Genomic DNA, 16,638 nt, shown 5'->3' on the forward strand with positions numbered 1-16,638 from the left:
CCAGTTCCCCATAAAAGTCCTCCCGGAAGGCATTTATTTCCCGCGCGTACGTATGGCTGTTCGATACAGCCGGCTAATCGGTCGCCTAGCGATCATACACAAGTCTACTCGGAGAAAGAGCCTACAGTGAGCTAAAATCTTTACATAAACACCATCGAAGAAGTGTGGACTGACTTCTTCATAATATTAGATGTAATAAAGACAGAAATTTTTCCAGTTCAATGAAAGTGTCTAAAAGTTGTAAATTTTGGAAATTTCCGTGGACACCTGGTCTTGAGACGAATTAGTTAGAAAACAAATGACTATTAAATTTAACAAATTTAGATTTTTACAGCTATGGTGATAAACGTTTAAAATTTACAACAACCACGTCACGTCCTTTGAGATATACTAGTAATGCCACAAAAGAGGCATTTGACATTAACCGGTATCGGCACCCTAGGGATTTGGCATGCTTGCACGCACTGCACACCTACCAAGATCGTCTTTGATTCCATCCATGAGCCACTGGTAGGGAGCAATTTTAACTAAGTGCATTGTTTTAATATTTAAAAAGTAAAGAATATTTTATGTTATTTTTATGTACGTTTCTTCACAAAACTATATTTAATTATAATTTCCTTTTAAAAGTATATTCATACAATTGAATATTTTGTACCAGGTATGTGTAACTGTATATCCATCACACATTTTATTTTAACAAGTAAGTTTTTATAATTTTATTTTTAATTTTAGCCTTTGTAATATGGCTGGCGATTTAGAATTTAATTGTGATATTGAAAATTTATTTTTAAAAAGTTTTGGCTCAAGACCATGCAATGAAAAAGAAAACATTATTAATAAAGACTAATGACTAAATTAAATATAAATACGTCAACAAAAAATTTGTTCGATATTTTCACGATAAAATTTATGAACACATAAAATGGCTTTGTGGATGCATAAAAATGCAAAAATTGTTTTGTTGGCCTTGCCTATTATTTTCAAATAAAATTAGTGTGTGGAATAAGAATGACTTTGACGATTTAAATAATTTGAGTAAAGCTGGCAAAAGATACGAAAATCCTAAATCTCGCATCGATTCTTTCGTAAAATTGAAGCAATTTGGAAATCAAAATAGAATAGAATTTAAACATTAGTACACAATATAAAATAAATATTCAAAATTATAACAAGATAGTTACGGCTAATAGATATATTATATTTAAATTAGTAGATGTTATCGAAGCAAGAATTGGCATTTAGAGAACATAGGGAATCTATTAAATCTAATATAACGAAGGTAATTATATTAAACTTGCTTATTCATTAAGTGCGTTAGACAATCTATTAATTAAAAATACATTTAGAGAAGTCTACAGTTATTACCGGCTTATCGAAGAAACGAATACGAATGGTCCCTAGACCATCACTGACTGACTGACCCTGGAAGTCGGCTTCTTCCCTATCACCAAATGTCACGGCACGCCACTGTTACGTAGATAGTTTTATTAAAATGATCTCTACGTAAAATTGTACAGATATACTAAATAATACCTAACAACTCTGCTTGAAAAGGGAATAGGAAATTTATCCGTAAAAGAAGCCCCTGGCTGCCTTGCCAATACTTATGCCGCTATTGGTTTTGGATTCGTCTATAAACCATCCTATAAAAAGTCTCCCTACCCATATGCCAGTCAACGTGAATAGGAAAGGATACCAGATAACAGCTGTCAAACATAAACCAAGGTAACATTTTGTCGGAACTCGTCTTAAAGATGTTTTCCTTCATCTTGTTCTTCACTAAAACCCTAATAGTATTTGGTTTAGGAATGAGTTCACCATTACACTTGAGTCTATAGAGGAATCTCTTCGTCCAGCCGGAATAAACAAGTGAAGGAGAAAGATCTAATACAACTTCAAGAGTCTCAATCCCGGGTTGAGACTCTTGAAGCCCATGAACATGGCCTAGTAATAACAAGGCATGTAGTACAGTATAAACTTTGCAACTTGGAAAAAATATTTGGGCCTTGCAATTCCGGTTTACATAGGTTTTACTGTATAACAGCATAACAAGTCTAATTATATACTAGAAGTTTACTTTTCTCTCGTAGGTAGAAAAAACTGTTTCAATTGTCGTTACAAGAACTGCCAGTACGGTCTTACTGATAATGGTGGGCTTAACTTTGGCCTTGTTTTTACTTCTCAGGTAAGTTATAAGAAATTCACTCCTATAAAAAACACATTCGTTATAATGATTAAATTTATTATTTTAATCTATATATTAAAATAAAAAAATAGATAAGTAGTTTACTAGTAACAAAGATATTAAATCATTAATCATTAAATTCTATATAGTTAGATTTTGAAATGAGATTTATAAAAAATATCGAATGCCAATAATATACTCAAATTGCAATATCAGTCAGAAAATTCGTTGACGTATGAGTATGTTTGTAATGTTAGTAATTATAGCAAAAGTCAGACGGCGAAGAGCAAAGATATCTGTTCCCCATCCCAGAGGATCCAACATCGAATCTAGGTCGGATATGTAAGTTTTTTTAAATACTTTGGAGTCTATCCTTCACTACTAAGCCGATTCTATCGTAAGCTAGGCCAAATAACAATACATTTGAAAAAAGGATCCTTTTAATTTCTTAAAGAGGAAAAGGCAAAAAAAAAACTTAAAAATTATTTTTTAAATTAGCCATGTTTTGTGGAAAAGTTACAATATTTTAAGTTACGTTACAAAGTTACGTTACAATATTTTCTATACAGTTTGGCGAAGTGAATAGACAAAGAACAGGAATCTATTTTAGAATAAAATGGTTTCATGATGTATCACTTTTCTTATGATACAGGCCTATATGCGGAGAATATGATTTTGAAACGAAGTAAAATTTTGAAATATTTTCGATTTCAGTTAGAAAAAACTCCAAAACGAATGCTCGTTATGTGTGAAATATGAATTTGCGATGCATTAAAATTTGTGCAATCAATTCTTGATATGGGTTACGATTTCGATAGCTGCGTTTTATGGAAGCGAAGATCTTTGCTATAAGTGTCAGACTATGTTGTGTGGTCAACTTTTAAAGTAAGGAAACACATATACGTTAATATCGGCAATTGGATTTTCATGAAGGAAATATATGAGTGAAGGAGCGACATATTTGCAAAACAAATAGAATATAGGTATAGGCCTATTGATACTTTGCTCTGCTTGTCTGTCCACCATGTACAGTACGTCAATACTTTGATATTTAATTGTAATTCAAACAGTGGCGTAGCTTGGATGTCAGTCGCCCGGGGCGGAGGAAAATTTTACTCCCCCTTATTTAGGTATCTCAATTTAAAAGACTAAAATTCAGTTTCGTCACAGAATAAGTAATGAAAAATTCCGTGCTAGTGTTGCCACCTTATTAAAATCGCTGACCCGGACGGCAGGTGAGGTTTGTTCGAATAGAAGTTCCTGACGCATGCGTATGTCATTTTGCAATGCGAAGAATAATGTGTATTGCATGCCGGTTCTAAATCAGTTACAGTTAGCGACTAGGGAGACTTGGATAGGAGTAACGCAAGTGACCAAGCTGTATTGGATATTGGAGGTGTATATATATACGAATAATTCGTACAAGCAAAAAACTAAATAAATAAATAAATAAAAGGTCAACAGGTTGCACACGATATCCGGCGAGTCGATTCCCGGACTATCCGGATGGATGGTAACACTATTCCGTGCTCATTTCAATCGGTCCGAGTCGTAGGTGGACGAAAATATGAAATAAAATGGTTCAAATTCTTACAAGACATTATTATTATTTATTGTGAAATTTTGCCGCCCCTAAAAAGTGCCGCCCGGGGCGGGCCGTCCCTGCCGCCCCACTACGCTACGCTACTGAATTCAAATGTTTTCACACATTTACCAAATTGAGACATCTTTAAAAGAAAATAAATTATTCGAAATTATGCAGAACTTGTTGACATATATAAAGTGTATGATGTAAAAATCGCTTTTAATCGTTAATAATTTTATTAAATATAATAATTGTTGTAGTAAAACTAAATAGAGACGTTTTAATAAAATATTAAATTGCGTAGTTTTATTAATTTTTACGATGTCGTTGATAAAATGTAGGACTGTAGACTATAGTTGTATGTTAGAGTAATATAGTAGACTATATTACTCTAACATCCATTATAGTTGTAGACTATAATGGATGTTAGAGTAATTCTGTATGTGAATAATGTTTTAATTTAAAATTTTTATTTTTCAGAATATTTACGATAGATAGGATTATTCAAATGAATATGGAAATAGCTTTGGAATCCGCTCATCTTTTGCTTCTCATACCTCCTTCCATTTCTGAAGAAGAACCAGTTAAGTTTCCAATCTTTCTTACGATATACGAGTAACAGTCATACTTATATAAGCATAACTGAAACTGATAGTTATGTATATATAATATAAAATTCTTTATTTTTCGTCTATATTATAATACGACAGACTCTAGATTTTGCCACGTAATTGGTTGTTGATAAACCGTTATAAAGTGAGCAGCAAATTCTGTCTGGTATGATTACAATTATGTTCGTGGAAATATTATTCACCATAATACAATACAACATAGAGAAGTCCGATGGTCCCAAAAAAGTCTTCCTAAATATTCATGACAGAAAATTTATATTGGCTGTAAAAGAGAAAGGATTTACAATACTTCTTATCTATTTCTTTTCAATTCACATAGATGACTTATATAATTATGTGAAGTGTTTTAATTAGAAAAATTTTAGTTGATTTTCATATAGCCTAATATATATAGACAGTTTAAAGCGCTTGAAAAAGTAATGAATTAAAAATGATTGTTAATCAAAGACAATTGTTTTAGAAATTTAACTTGGATACGATTTATTATAAATAATTATCGTTTTAATATTGATATTCTTATATAGATATAAAACACAGACGTTTGTTATGGTGTATTATAATAGTTAATTTATGGCGCTAGGAAAACTAGCAAGATTTGTTATGAATTATGAAATATTACCATAATGAATCTTGGAATATTTATTTAGCCTACCTAGTATACAGTAGACACAGTAAAATTAGGGTAATTTGCGTTAATTAATATTTTATATCTGTAAATACTAACCTTAGAGTACTTTAAGCTATGTAGTCTGAAACGAATAAAAAATGAATGGTTTTCTAAATTGATGTTTGCACGACAGATGTTTTGCACAATGATCTCGGTCGGACTCCATTTTTTCTTCACCGCATGTTTCATGTTTATGATGTTGGAGTCTTTGCACGTTTACAGTATGGTGGCATTTGTCGTTCCCAGAAACGGAATGCTCAATAGACTACAAAACACTATTCTCGGATGGGGTAAGAAATTTTATATATCATTAAAAATTGTTTTATTACGTTATAATAATTTCATTCGAAAATTTTAGGAGTTTCGATGTTCATCATTCTCATCAGCGTGTGTTTCTTTTTGGATCAATATGGAGCCGAATATCAGTAAGCTGCCTTTTTGATACAATAATAATTTTAAGAATTATTAAATATTAATCAAAATTGAAATATCGGTGCAGTCAGTACAGTCAGTTGTGGTTTACTTCTGTGACTAAAAATGAACAAAATACATCTGTCTATAAAGATTTTTATTTTCAAGTTGTAAGTTTCAGCATACGATAACTTTTCCATTTGTCACGCATAGGAACTAAAATAAGTAATTGTAAAATAAAGCGTAATATAGTTAAATATTTTCTGACAGAAGCTAAAATTAATTTTTACCGGATGCAAAAAAAAGGTTATTATATATGCAGATTACATAAATTCAAGTGTTTTGTTCAATTTAAAAATGTACTTTTATTTGTTATGTATTTACAATAAGCTTTAAAATATGCATATTAAATTATCAAAACGAAAAGGATTACATATGTTTTCTTGGTTTGAAATATTTTCGAATACAGTCGACCCCTCTATAAGATATAGATACGTTCCAATTTATTAGGAATCCGATTTCTTACAAGTCGTTCCAATCACAGCCCGACACGTGTCAAGTTTACGGACTACGGCTGATTGAAAGGTTTTCTTCCATAAAATTAATCGATTCTACACTAATCCGACTCAACATTTCCAAAATACGTATATTTTTTCGTAGTTTTATAGGAATCGTAATTATAGGGACCGTAATTATAGGGGGGTCGACTGTACACGTATTGATCTTGCTATTATCACATCCATGTAGGCCTATTCTTGTGCTAAAAGTAGAACAGTCAAAATGGAAAACGAAGAGTCTGCTGCACCAGTTTTTCCATTCACACTGAATATCGAATATAATTTCGCAATTTTAATCATTTCTCGAACAGTTAATTATTTTTACCTTTTACTTTCCTAGCTGTTGTGTTGCATAACAAGAGAGGTATTGGAATTTGTGTCAGATTTAACCCTCCGGGTGTTTTGCAAATATCCATGTTTTGAGACCTCCTGAACCCAAAAAAGTAAAAAAAAGACGGAAAAAAATTTGTGTGTGTTATGTTCGTTTAATATCTCAGGACGGGTAATGATAAATAAACGAAACTTGGCATAGTAGCTTTTGCATAAGGAGCATTGATACTATTAAATTTTAGTAGTTAAAGGTCGAGGGGGCGTGTAGATAAAAAGATGTCATGTGTCATATCTCGAGGAGGATCGGACTTAATGAATATGTTATTCGTTATTAACATTTATAACTTTTTTATATGAATCTCATCTCTATCCCCAAAATTAAGCCTTTTGCCATTTTATAATACAGTAATTGAAAATATAAAAAGTTTTTATGATAAAATCTCATAACAGATGGCGTCACACAATTTATTTATTAATGATTCATAATACAAAAATTATTTTTTAAATAAAATCTCTTAACAGTTGGAAAAGTTACGAAACTCGTTGCTAGATTTTTTGTTTCGTTTTAAAATTCTAAGAATTAAATTGTATTTCAGTTGCTGGTTGGAAATGCACTTTCCTTTGGTTTATTTACAATATGGACCTATCATAACACTCTGCATTTTGGACTTTCTGCTATTGGAAGCTGCTGGAGCGGCTAATTACAAACCCCTCAAAGTAGTCGATATGAAACAACTAATGAGTGCAAAGTATTTATATTTCTTTCAATATTATTTTAACTAATTTATTACAATATTTAATTTATTTTAAAATATTTAAATATGTTTTCTAGTCATTAATAGTTTTTAGGAAATACCGTTACTGTTGCTGTTATAAATATTGACTACGTTACTAACCTGATAAACTGAAAGATTATTGCATACTTTTTATTTTTACGTCTTGTGCTGTAAAGAGATGCTGGTTTTTATGTCAACATATGATGCTTTATTTTGGATTGTACTTAATGTAAATTTTGCACAATCCACTCTATCAGGTTGTAAAGATGAAGTTTAGACATTTTGAAAAAAAAAACTTTATTGACAATTAACTTAACAATGATTAAAGTTCAGTGTTGTAGGTTAATCACCATCAATATCAATTACATCGCGCCACTTTTGCTATAAACTTTCAATCCTGTCAGCATAGAATGACAGATTTTTCTTTCAAGAAAATCTCGAGCGTCAGGTATTGTCACTGAACTGTATATCGATAATATGGTTCTACTAACGAAGATCATCGCCTTCTGTACTATGGGCCTTTGACGTTTTCAACAGCTAGTTGATCCTTGTTCACCCGTGAACGCTTTAAAAAGCGGTTTGCAGATGAGATCATGAGCCTTCGTTGTGTTGTGGCCACTTTTGAAGTGATAGAGCAGCAGCCTGCAGCTGTGTTCTTTAGAAAGTTTCATGTTGTTAGACGTTGTTGAGGCGTCTATTTCCAATGTAATATGTCATGAAACACCCGTCGGTTAATCTGCTTAGAAACCCACGTCGAACGTACTAGAACATTTTTTCCACTCGTTTCTAGAAAAATCGAAATGGTAAATTTCACCTTTACAAGCTGTTTTGCAGCAAAATGTATAAGATAAATAAGCATTATATGTAATAAAATGTAAATAATATTTTCTGTGTGTAGCGTCTTTGCAATCCAAACAATAATTTTGGTAGACGATCAAACAGCAATTAGAAAAACGTTACAGTTTATTTAAAACACTTTCTTAAATTCAGATGCATTTCGGGTTGGCTTGTATTCCCAACCCCTCTTCAGTGCTGTTAAAATTACAAAAAACAAGGTGAGTTTCACGACATTGGTAAGTAGGACGTAACAAAAACGTGGGGTGACAATAACATAAAAAACTTACATGTTATATAATGGTACAGGATAGATTTTCGTGACCATATTTTTATTACATAGTTGTATGACTACAACTATACATACAACAACAAGTCATACAACAACAAGTCATACAACTATGTAATAAAAATATGGTCACGAAAATCTATCCCCTAGGTGGGGAACCTGCGGCCTCCGCGAGGTTCTTGTGCGGTCCTTTGTCACCTAGTACAAAATGGTAGAGTTTGTTTCAAATAACTATTGTACATCAACGCCATGACAGTTGCGCGAAAAATCCCGCCAAAGACAGTCATATTGTAACATGACATCAGAATACTAGTCTGAAACGGACTCTAACACGCATGAGCGAGGCTCTGGCCCACAGACCATCCGTTTCAGACTTGGACACTCAATGTTAATTTTTTAAACAGTTTTTTAAAAAATTAACATTTTTTAAAAAACTGTTTAAAAAGCGCTAGCAGCGCCAACTACCTTGTCTAAGAAGTAAACAAAANTCTAGAAACCTACGTGCTTCACCAGACTGTCCACATTGTGGTGCTCAGGAGACATCCAGACACTTTTGGCTGACGTGTCCAAGATATACGGAAGCCCGACAAGAACTTGGCCGTACTCTGAAGATCGATATCGCAATCATCCAGACTTTAACACCCATATATTGGGCAAGAACAGACCTCTCACCTAAACAGAACGTGCAGGCCCTCGAACGTTACGTAGCACGCACACATCGATTTGACTAATTGCGGACAAGAGTTCATCGGAGAAAAGGTGATCAGCCAGAATCTCCATATTAGAGAAGAAAGAAAGAAAGAAAGAAAGAAAGAAAGACACTTCAAAACTACAGTAGTTTTATCAGAAGAAAAGGATTTGCTACAGAATATTAGCATGAATTTTGGTTGTTTATTCTAAACAATTTTTTTGTTTTAAATTTTCGCATATTTCATTTTATTATGTATAGTGTTAGTTAGTTATTAATTTATTATACTGTATATGTAGTGTACTGTACATGTAGACATTTACAATAAATGTATTAATAAGTGTACTGAAACATGTTGTTTTTGCATATTACAGGATATTTGATGACTTTAATAAGTGCTGTACGCAGACTTTTTTCAGTCACTGTATCTGGATCGACTCCATTAATTGTATTAAGGAATAATACACTCACGAGATACTGAACGTTACGTTATTTTATTAATTACGTACAAAGTAGTGACATAAACAGTAGGATTAATTGTACACTTCGCAAACAGAAATGAATCGTTCTGCTATCCAAGGGTCGAGATCCTAGCATTTCGTAACGTTTTTGAAGAAATTCCCACCTTTTTGCAAGGCATCCTAACAATGATTTGCATAACCACCCACTAACAACTGCGTTACGTAATTCATCGATAGCCTCTGTATAAAACAAAGAATAATTTTAAATTAATTTGCGTTGATTGGAAGATGAAATACTTGGGATAAAATATTTTATAATGTAACAATTTTATTTAAAAAAATTATGAAATTAAATTTTAAAAAGCAAAATATATCACGCCATAACGAAATACTGAGACAAAAATAATTAGGATAGTATTTACTACATATATAACTACTATCAAAATACATACAGGTTTTGACAATTTTTTTAAATAAAAAGGCATTGAACTATTCGAAATACAGCGGAACCTCGCTTAATGAGCATAATTCATTCCAGAATCTGACTCGTAATGCGAAACACTCGTTACGCGAAACAATTTTTCCCGTAGAAATTAATGTAAAATACGATAATGCATTCTTTGCCGAAAAAATACTCAAATATTTTATGTATAACGTTATTCAAAGACAATTATACAATATACATTTTTAAGGAGCGTGAATCATCATCATCTTTTCTTCTAGTACGGAATGAACCAACCTGAACAAAAAAATCACAGATAATATGTCTGATAAACACGCCAAAAGATATGCCAAATTCTTGGGCTATGTAAAGGCTATAATTAAATATTAGAGGTTGCGACCGAAGTATTTGAACGCCGGACGTTTATCGCCCCATCTTGTAAATCCAAAAGTTTGATAATGACGTTTGGAACGTCGAGCATGATTCTACTGACGCCATTGTCCAACCAAACGCTATTGTCAAACTTCTAGGCTTACAAGATGGCGGCGCTCAACGTCATCTCTAAAGATGAAAACTTTGGCCGCAATCTCTATTAGAAATTAATTAATTTGACTCGAGGTGGGCAGTTATCCATCTTGCATTAAATTTGATAATTATAAATAAATAATTTTTTATTTAGACATTTCTAAAATTTAATTTGGAATTGGTCATTAAATTTTATACGAGATGGCAGCATAACTGCCTACCTCTAGTCAAATTAATTAATTTCTAATATTTAATTATAGCCTTTACATAGTCCAAGAATTTGGCATATCGTTTGGCGCGTTTATTATATAATATAACAGCCGATGGTTGTTGATGTTTATACGTAATATGTGTGAACACAAGTTTGGAAAAAATGTGTAATCATAAGCTACACTAAGATGCTAGCGGAATAAGTGTTAAACACAAACTGATGGAGCATGCGCACAATCCGGGACTTCAGCTCTCCTCGTCACTCGTTATGTGAATCGTCGCTCGTTAAGTGAGTCATTTTTTACAATTAGTTTTGCTCATTATTTTTCATCTCAGTTTTTATCGGATATTTTAATAATGATGCCTTTTACTTATCATTTACAAGTTTTAAATACTTTTCATTGTCGACAATTAAACATATTTCTTTGCTGACAACTATCAGCTTAACTTTAATGGTGGTCGCCATCTTTAATCCTTTTTATCCGATCCAAACGATCCTACCCTCCGTTCGGATTAGTTTGATCGCGATCCAGTTGATCCTAGATGGCGTTTGTATACGCGGATAGAGATTGATCAGATCGCTATAGTTCGTTTGTAGACGGGATTTGAACGATCAGAATAATCTTGGATCAGTTTGATTCTAAAAGTATATGCACCTATGGAAAGTGGCTCTACGTGCCATTCGTTCCTTTTATACAAGATTTTTGCTCTTTAGTTTATGTTTTGCTAGTATTATCTTGTACTATCAGGCTGTAAAAATGAAATTTAGACATTTTGAAAATATATACATATTTATTTATTTACAAGTAGCTGTACCTGGCCACGCGTTGCTGTGGCTCAAAATGTATCTATTATAAATGTATAACACTCCCCAAGGGGGAAGAATTTCGAAAAATCCCTTCTTAGTGTACATTTTCCTGACGAACCTTATTAAAACGCAATCAAAAACGCAAAAAACCGCATCTAAAATAGTATAATAGAAGCCGAATTTTTCACGGTAAATCTTAATTTTGTCCCTCTCCCCCGAGAGGGGAATTTAACATCTATATAATATAAAAACAGGCGCGTATTCAAATGTAACGTTGTTTCAAAATTTCAAAACAATCGGTGAAGAACTTTCGGAGATTTAAAATTTTGAACAAACGAACATTTACATTTTTATTTATATAGATTAACTCAACAACGATTACAATTCAGCCCGGTAAATAATCGCCATCAATATTAATCACATCTCGCCACCTTTGTTACAAACTTACAATCCCATCAGCATAGCATAACTGAGGTTTTNTAAAATTTTGAACAAACGAACATTTACATTTTTATTTATATAGATTAACTCAACAACGATTACAATTCAGCCCGGTAAATAATCGCCATCAATATCAATCACATCTCGCCACCTTTGTTACAAACTTTCAATCCCATCAGCATAGCATAACTGAGGTTTTTCTTTGAAGAAAGTCTCGAACGTTGGGTATTGTCAGAGCCGATTTTGGACTGTTATCCGCCTCAGATATTTGGCCTCCCGCTATCGATCACGAGTAAATTCATAGCCTAATCCAACCTATGAAAGCTTTACTAATATGTTTCAGGACAGTTTCATATAGTTGACAGAAATAAATAAAATGTATAAAAATATTTGATGTATATTTATTTTAATTTTATTTAACTCAAGCTACTTCGTAGATAACNAGAAATAATTCTACCAAGTTTCAAAATTTTTGGCTCATCCAGTCCCGAGATATAATGCAAAATAAACACACAATTTTGTAAGGGGTGTTTTACATTTTTGAGCTCCTGGAATCTCAAAACGTGGAGAAATGCAATAAACCCGGCGGAAACCAAAATTCGACCAATCACCGTACTTTCCCTGTTATATTCTAAAACAGCCAGGAAGTAAAACTAATAAATGCTTAACAAAAAATCCAGCAACGAGTCGCTTAACTTTCCCCGAAAACATTTAGTGGCGCCATCTTATGTGTGTGTAAAGATTAATTTAAATATAAATATTTAAATTAATAACGTTCGTACGCATCTCTTTCTTTATTAAATTTCCTTTTGGTTCTGTCAACAGTGGTAACGCTTTAAGATTAACGATACGAGAATAAAGATCCATTCAAACATGAAAATTAAGCATAAACATAAAACCTTGTACCTATGTTATTTAATGGAACTATTCACTATGAGTTTCGTAAGTATGATCTTAAACTTAATCGTAAGACTAAGTTAACATAAAAAGTTAACATAAAATCTTACAGACTCCAAGTTTTTATGCTTTTTGCGTGATTTAAAACAAGAAACAATCGTAGTGCTTATGGAATTTCTACTGATGAATTTTTTCTGGTTCAACGGATAAAAATCCCCATCACCTGTTGCTTGCACTTGTAAGTTTTCTAATGCAAAACACTTAACATGTATGCTTCAGTGTTATTTATATTCATAAACTGCACAGCTATACAGTACTAACTTGTCATCATCAGTCATTATGCAAACATCAGTCTATTTTATTGCCGATCATATATTAAAATAATATTAAATTATATTTGAATTTTATTTTTTAAAGTAAACTATTGACAGTCCTAGGAATTTGACCATCTGCTTGCATACACGCACTGCACGCCTATCAGAACCGCTCCTGGGTATTGCCATTATATTGCAAACTGTATATTAAAGATAGGGTTTTGTCGGGCGCTAAATAGATGATAGTCAATTGGCACAAAGTCTGGGTCATAAGGTGGATGAGGTAGAATCTCTTAGCCTCTTAGAGGTAATTTGTAAAAGTTCTTAATATTTGAAATTGTATGTAATCCCAGAGTGGCAACACTGGTGGGGAAAAGAGGTATAAAGATGAGTGTCACATGGGGTTCTTCCCTTTTTGTTTTCGTGTGTGTCATGACAATATCTATTGGCGTCTGCTCTATACATGTAAATCAACACGTTTTGTATGGATACTAAATATGTGTCTGCATAAGAATTGCAAGTTATTTCTTCTCCTCCAACACCTGACTGGCCAGCTTCTCTAAAGTTATCTTTGCTCTATGTGCTGGAGCGTTGTCATGGTGGTATCGGATCTTGGTAATTTTTGGAGGGTATGGAAACACTCAAGTAATTATGCTAATTTTCTGGTGGTCAGCCGTAGGTCATCGTCTTTCAGTTGCAGAAGAACATCGTCATCAATGGTGAAAATCGCTGCCTGAACGAGGTTCGTCTTGAAACAAGAAATCGCCATCTTTCAATTTCTTGAGCCAATTATAGCTTGTCTGTCTGTTGACTGTGGCCTCACCAAATGCCTTGCAGATGAGATCGTGAGCCTTCGTTGCGTTGTGGCCACTTCTTAAATGATAGAGTAACAGCATGCGAATATGTTCTTTCGAAGTTTCACATTGTCAGACATTGCTGATGCATCTATTTTAATAAAATGTGATAAAATTCTCTTTAGTTGCTCTACTTATATATCCACAACGAATGTTCTAGAACATTTTTTTCCAATCGTTTCTAGAAAAAATCGAAATGTCTAAATTTTACCTTTAAAACCTATGCTTGTATATTTCCTCTATAGCACTATTTTTATTTACTAGTATAGTGGCTATTTACACCACTATACTAGTTCTCACGAGCGCTCTCACGTCTTCTTAAAAACGTCTTCTCACGTCTCTCCCTGTAGTATAGGCTCTGGTGTAAGTACAGTAGGCTTTTTCTTCAACAGGGCATGCCCAATTTTGAGAGAAATGTATTAGTGCAACATTTCTTTAAAGAGGAATAAACTGTGGATATAATTATGCGCAATTTCTTTCTAAAGTTATTATTACTTTCATATTTTTTGCCTACTGTTCAAATTAAATAAACTGGCAAGAGTGCTCCACTTTCCTGGCACTGAAACTGGAGATTAATTAATTTAAGGGAATCAGGAAAAAAGTTATAATTTTCAATTATTCTAGGATATAAACTTAATTATTAACAAACAGCTTAAAAGAAGTGATTTTGTTAAATTGTGATAGTTTCTTTTAAACAGAGAAATATAAATTTATAAAATACCAAGACATTAGCTTAAATTTAAAATTATGTTTGGCGCTATCTGTTATAAGATTTTATTTTAAAAATAAGCTTTATATTGTTAATTATAAAAAGACAAAAGATTTCATTTTGAAGGTAAAAACGAGTTTATAAAAAAAATTAAATGCCTTATTGGCATTTAAAATTTTTTATAAACTCGTTGAATTAAGTCTGACTTTTTTATATCTCCACTCCGTTGACTTTTAATTACCAAAACTTAGTAGCATATATAGAGATAATTCTACCAAGTTTCAAAATTTTTGGCTCATCCAGTCCCGAGATATAATGCAAAATANTTCTATATAATGCAATAAATTGTTAAATCTATAGAAAAACTATAATAATTTCACAAAAGTCACTTTCTTAGGTCAATCAGCTTATGTGGCCTCTCTTATTGCTGCCTAATTTAAATGTGGCCTCTAATGGTAAAAAGGTTCCCCACCTCTGGTCTATCCTGTACCATTATATAACATGTAAGTTTTTTATGTTATTGTCACCCCACGTTTTTGTTACGTCGTACTTACCAATGTCGTGAAACTCACCTTGTTTTTCGTAACTTTAACAGCACTGAAGAGGGGTTGGGAATACAAGCCAACTCGAAATGCATCTGAATTTAAGAAAGTGTTTTAAATAAACTGTAACGTTTTTCTAACTAATTGCTGTTTGATCATCTACCAAAATTATTGTTTGGATTGCAAAGACGCTACACACAGAATTTGAAGATACAGCAACCACGTCTCCTACTTCAATAAATAATATTTGTTTTGTAGAACTATTTTATTATTTCTTTCTCCAGTACAAATTTACTGTAAACGATAATGTATAAATTCTGTCAAGTGAGATAAGCCATTTGCAAGTTACTTATATTTTTTTTTATAGAATCCATCAGCGGTCGAATTTGATAATAATGCCGCTGATCTTATCGTCTTGGATAATAGGAATTCTATCCGATTACGAACAGAATCTCGGTTTGTATAGCGTTTATTCCATTCTCAACACTATCATCGGAGTCTGTATCTTTGTCTTCCACTCTCTGGGAAACCAAGAAGTAAGTTACGCATCCAAAATTACAAATTAATCATTAAATATGCCTATAAAAATGCAACTGACAATTCGTTTCTTTTATTTGTAGGTTCGGGCAAAACTTAAGAAATTTTTCAAGTGTTGCGTACGTTAAAACGAGCAGTGAGCACTGTTTAGTGTGTCAGCACTTTAACCACAAAAGAGTGTGATATAAATATTTCATCGATCTATTAATATATTTTTTCAATTTGATTCTAAAAATAAAGATTTTCCTGTATTATAAATCGTAATCATGAGTTTCAATTTTCGTGTTTTTTAGGGTAATTAAAAGCGACGAAAATAGCCGAACGTTGAAAATATTTTCTAATGTTTAACTACTTACTTTATTTGTAAAATGTTTGTTAATGGATTTAATAATATCTTTAGACTGTCCATGAAAAGAATCAACTTGGGTATTAACCAATAAACATCAACCGTTGATTACTTAGTTGTGACAAGTTACTTCCGATTTCTTCCTCGTTTGTTAAAACGTCACTGTCATCATAAACAGTGTTATGAAAACTTCACGATCTGGTATTGAAAAACGAGGAAGTTTGTTATAGTAGTTGTTAAATGCATGATTCTTTACAGTGAATATATGATATAAAAAATTAACACACTTAATGGAAAAGTTCTGCCATCTAGTGAAAGAAAAAAATAAGATTCACACATTGCCTGACATACTAAGCGAAAAGTGCTGACATCATTAGGAAATGTGCTGATTGGTTTAACAGAAGATCACGCGTACCGTTGATCTCAAGTTGCTTCTTTCCATAGAGAAGATATATAACAAGTAAAACGGCAAAACCGTATTTGGAACAAGACTATGTCTCGGAGACTCACTACTAAGCGGAATCACTTTGACGCTCAAGGCGGGTCTCGTTCTCATTCTTCAATCTTCTTTGGTATCGCGCGATCGTTCAAACTT

At 32.6% G+C, this 16,638-nt stretch overlaps 1 protein-coding gene across 4 annotated transcripts in view; it reads left to right on the forward strand.

Annotated features, from left to right (window-relative positions):
* Positions 1–15,938, forward strand: part of LOC111612701 (cadherin EGF LAG seven-pass G-type receptor 3-like) — a 58,206-nt gene extending 42,268 nt beyond the window's left edge. For all 4 annotated transcript variants that reach the window (XM_023353943.1, XM_023353942.1, XM_023353941.1 and 1 more), the window contains 7 exons: positions 2,094–2,188; positions 4,254–4,356; positions 5,206–5,362; positions 5,431–5,497; positions 6,967–7,119; positions 15,528–15,696; positions 15,781–15,938. In XM_023353943.1, coding sequence (XP_023209711.1) covers positions 2,094–2,188; positions 4,254–4,356; positions 5,206–5,362; positions 5,431–5,497; positions 6,967–7,119; positions 15,528–15,696; positions 15,781–15,825 — 789 coding nt within the window. In that variant the 3' untranslated portion in view covers positions 15,826–15,938. The remainder of the gene's footprint in view (positions 1–2,093; positions 2,189–4,253; positions 4,357–5,205; positions 5,363–5,430; positions 5,498–6,966; positions 7,120–15,527; positions 15,697–15,780) is intronic.
* Positions 15,939–16,638: the final 700 nt, after the last annotated feature.

This window comes from Centruroides sculpturatus, unplaced genomic scaffold, assembly GCF_000671375.1.
Source record: "Centruroides sculpturatus isolate CEXI.00-Female unplaced genomic scaffold, Cexi_2.0 scaffold1474, whole genome shotgun sequence".
Lineage (NCBI taxonomy): Eukaryota > Metazoa > Arthropoda > Arachnida > Scorpiones > Buthidae > Centruroides > Centruroides sculpturatus.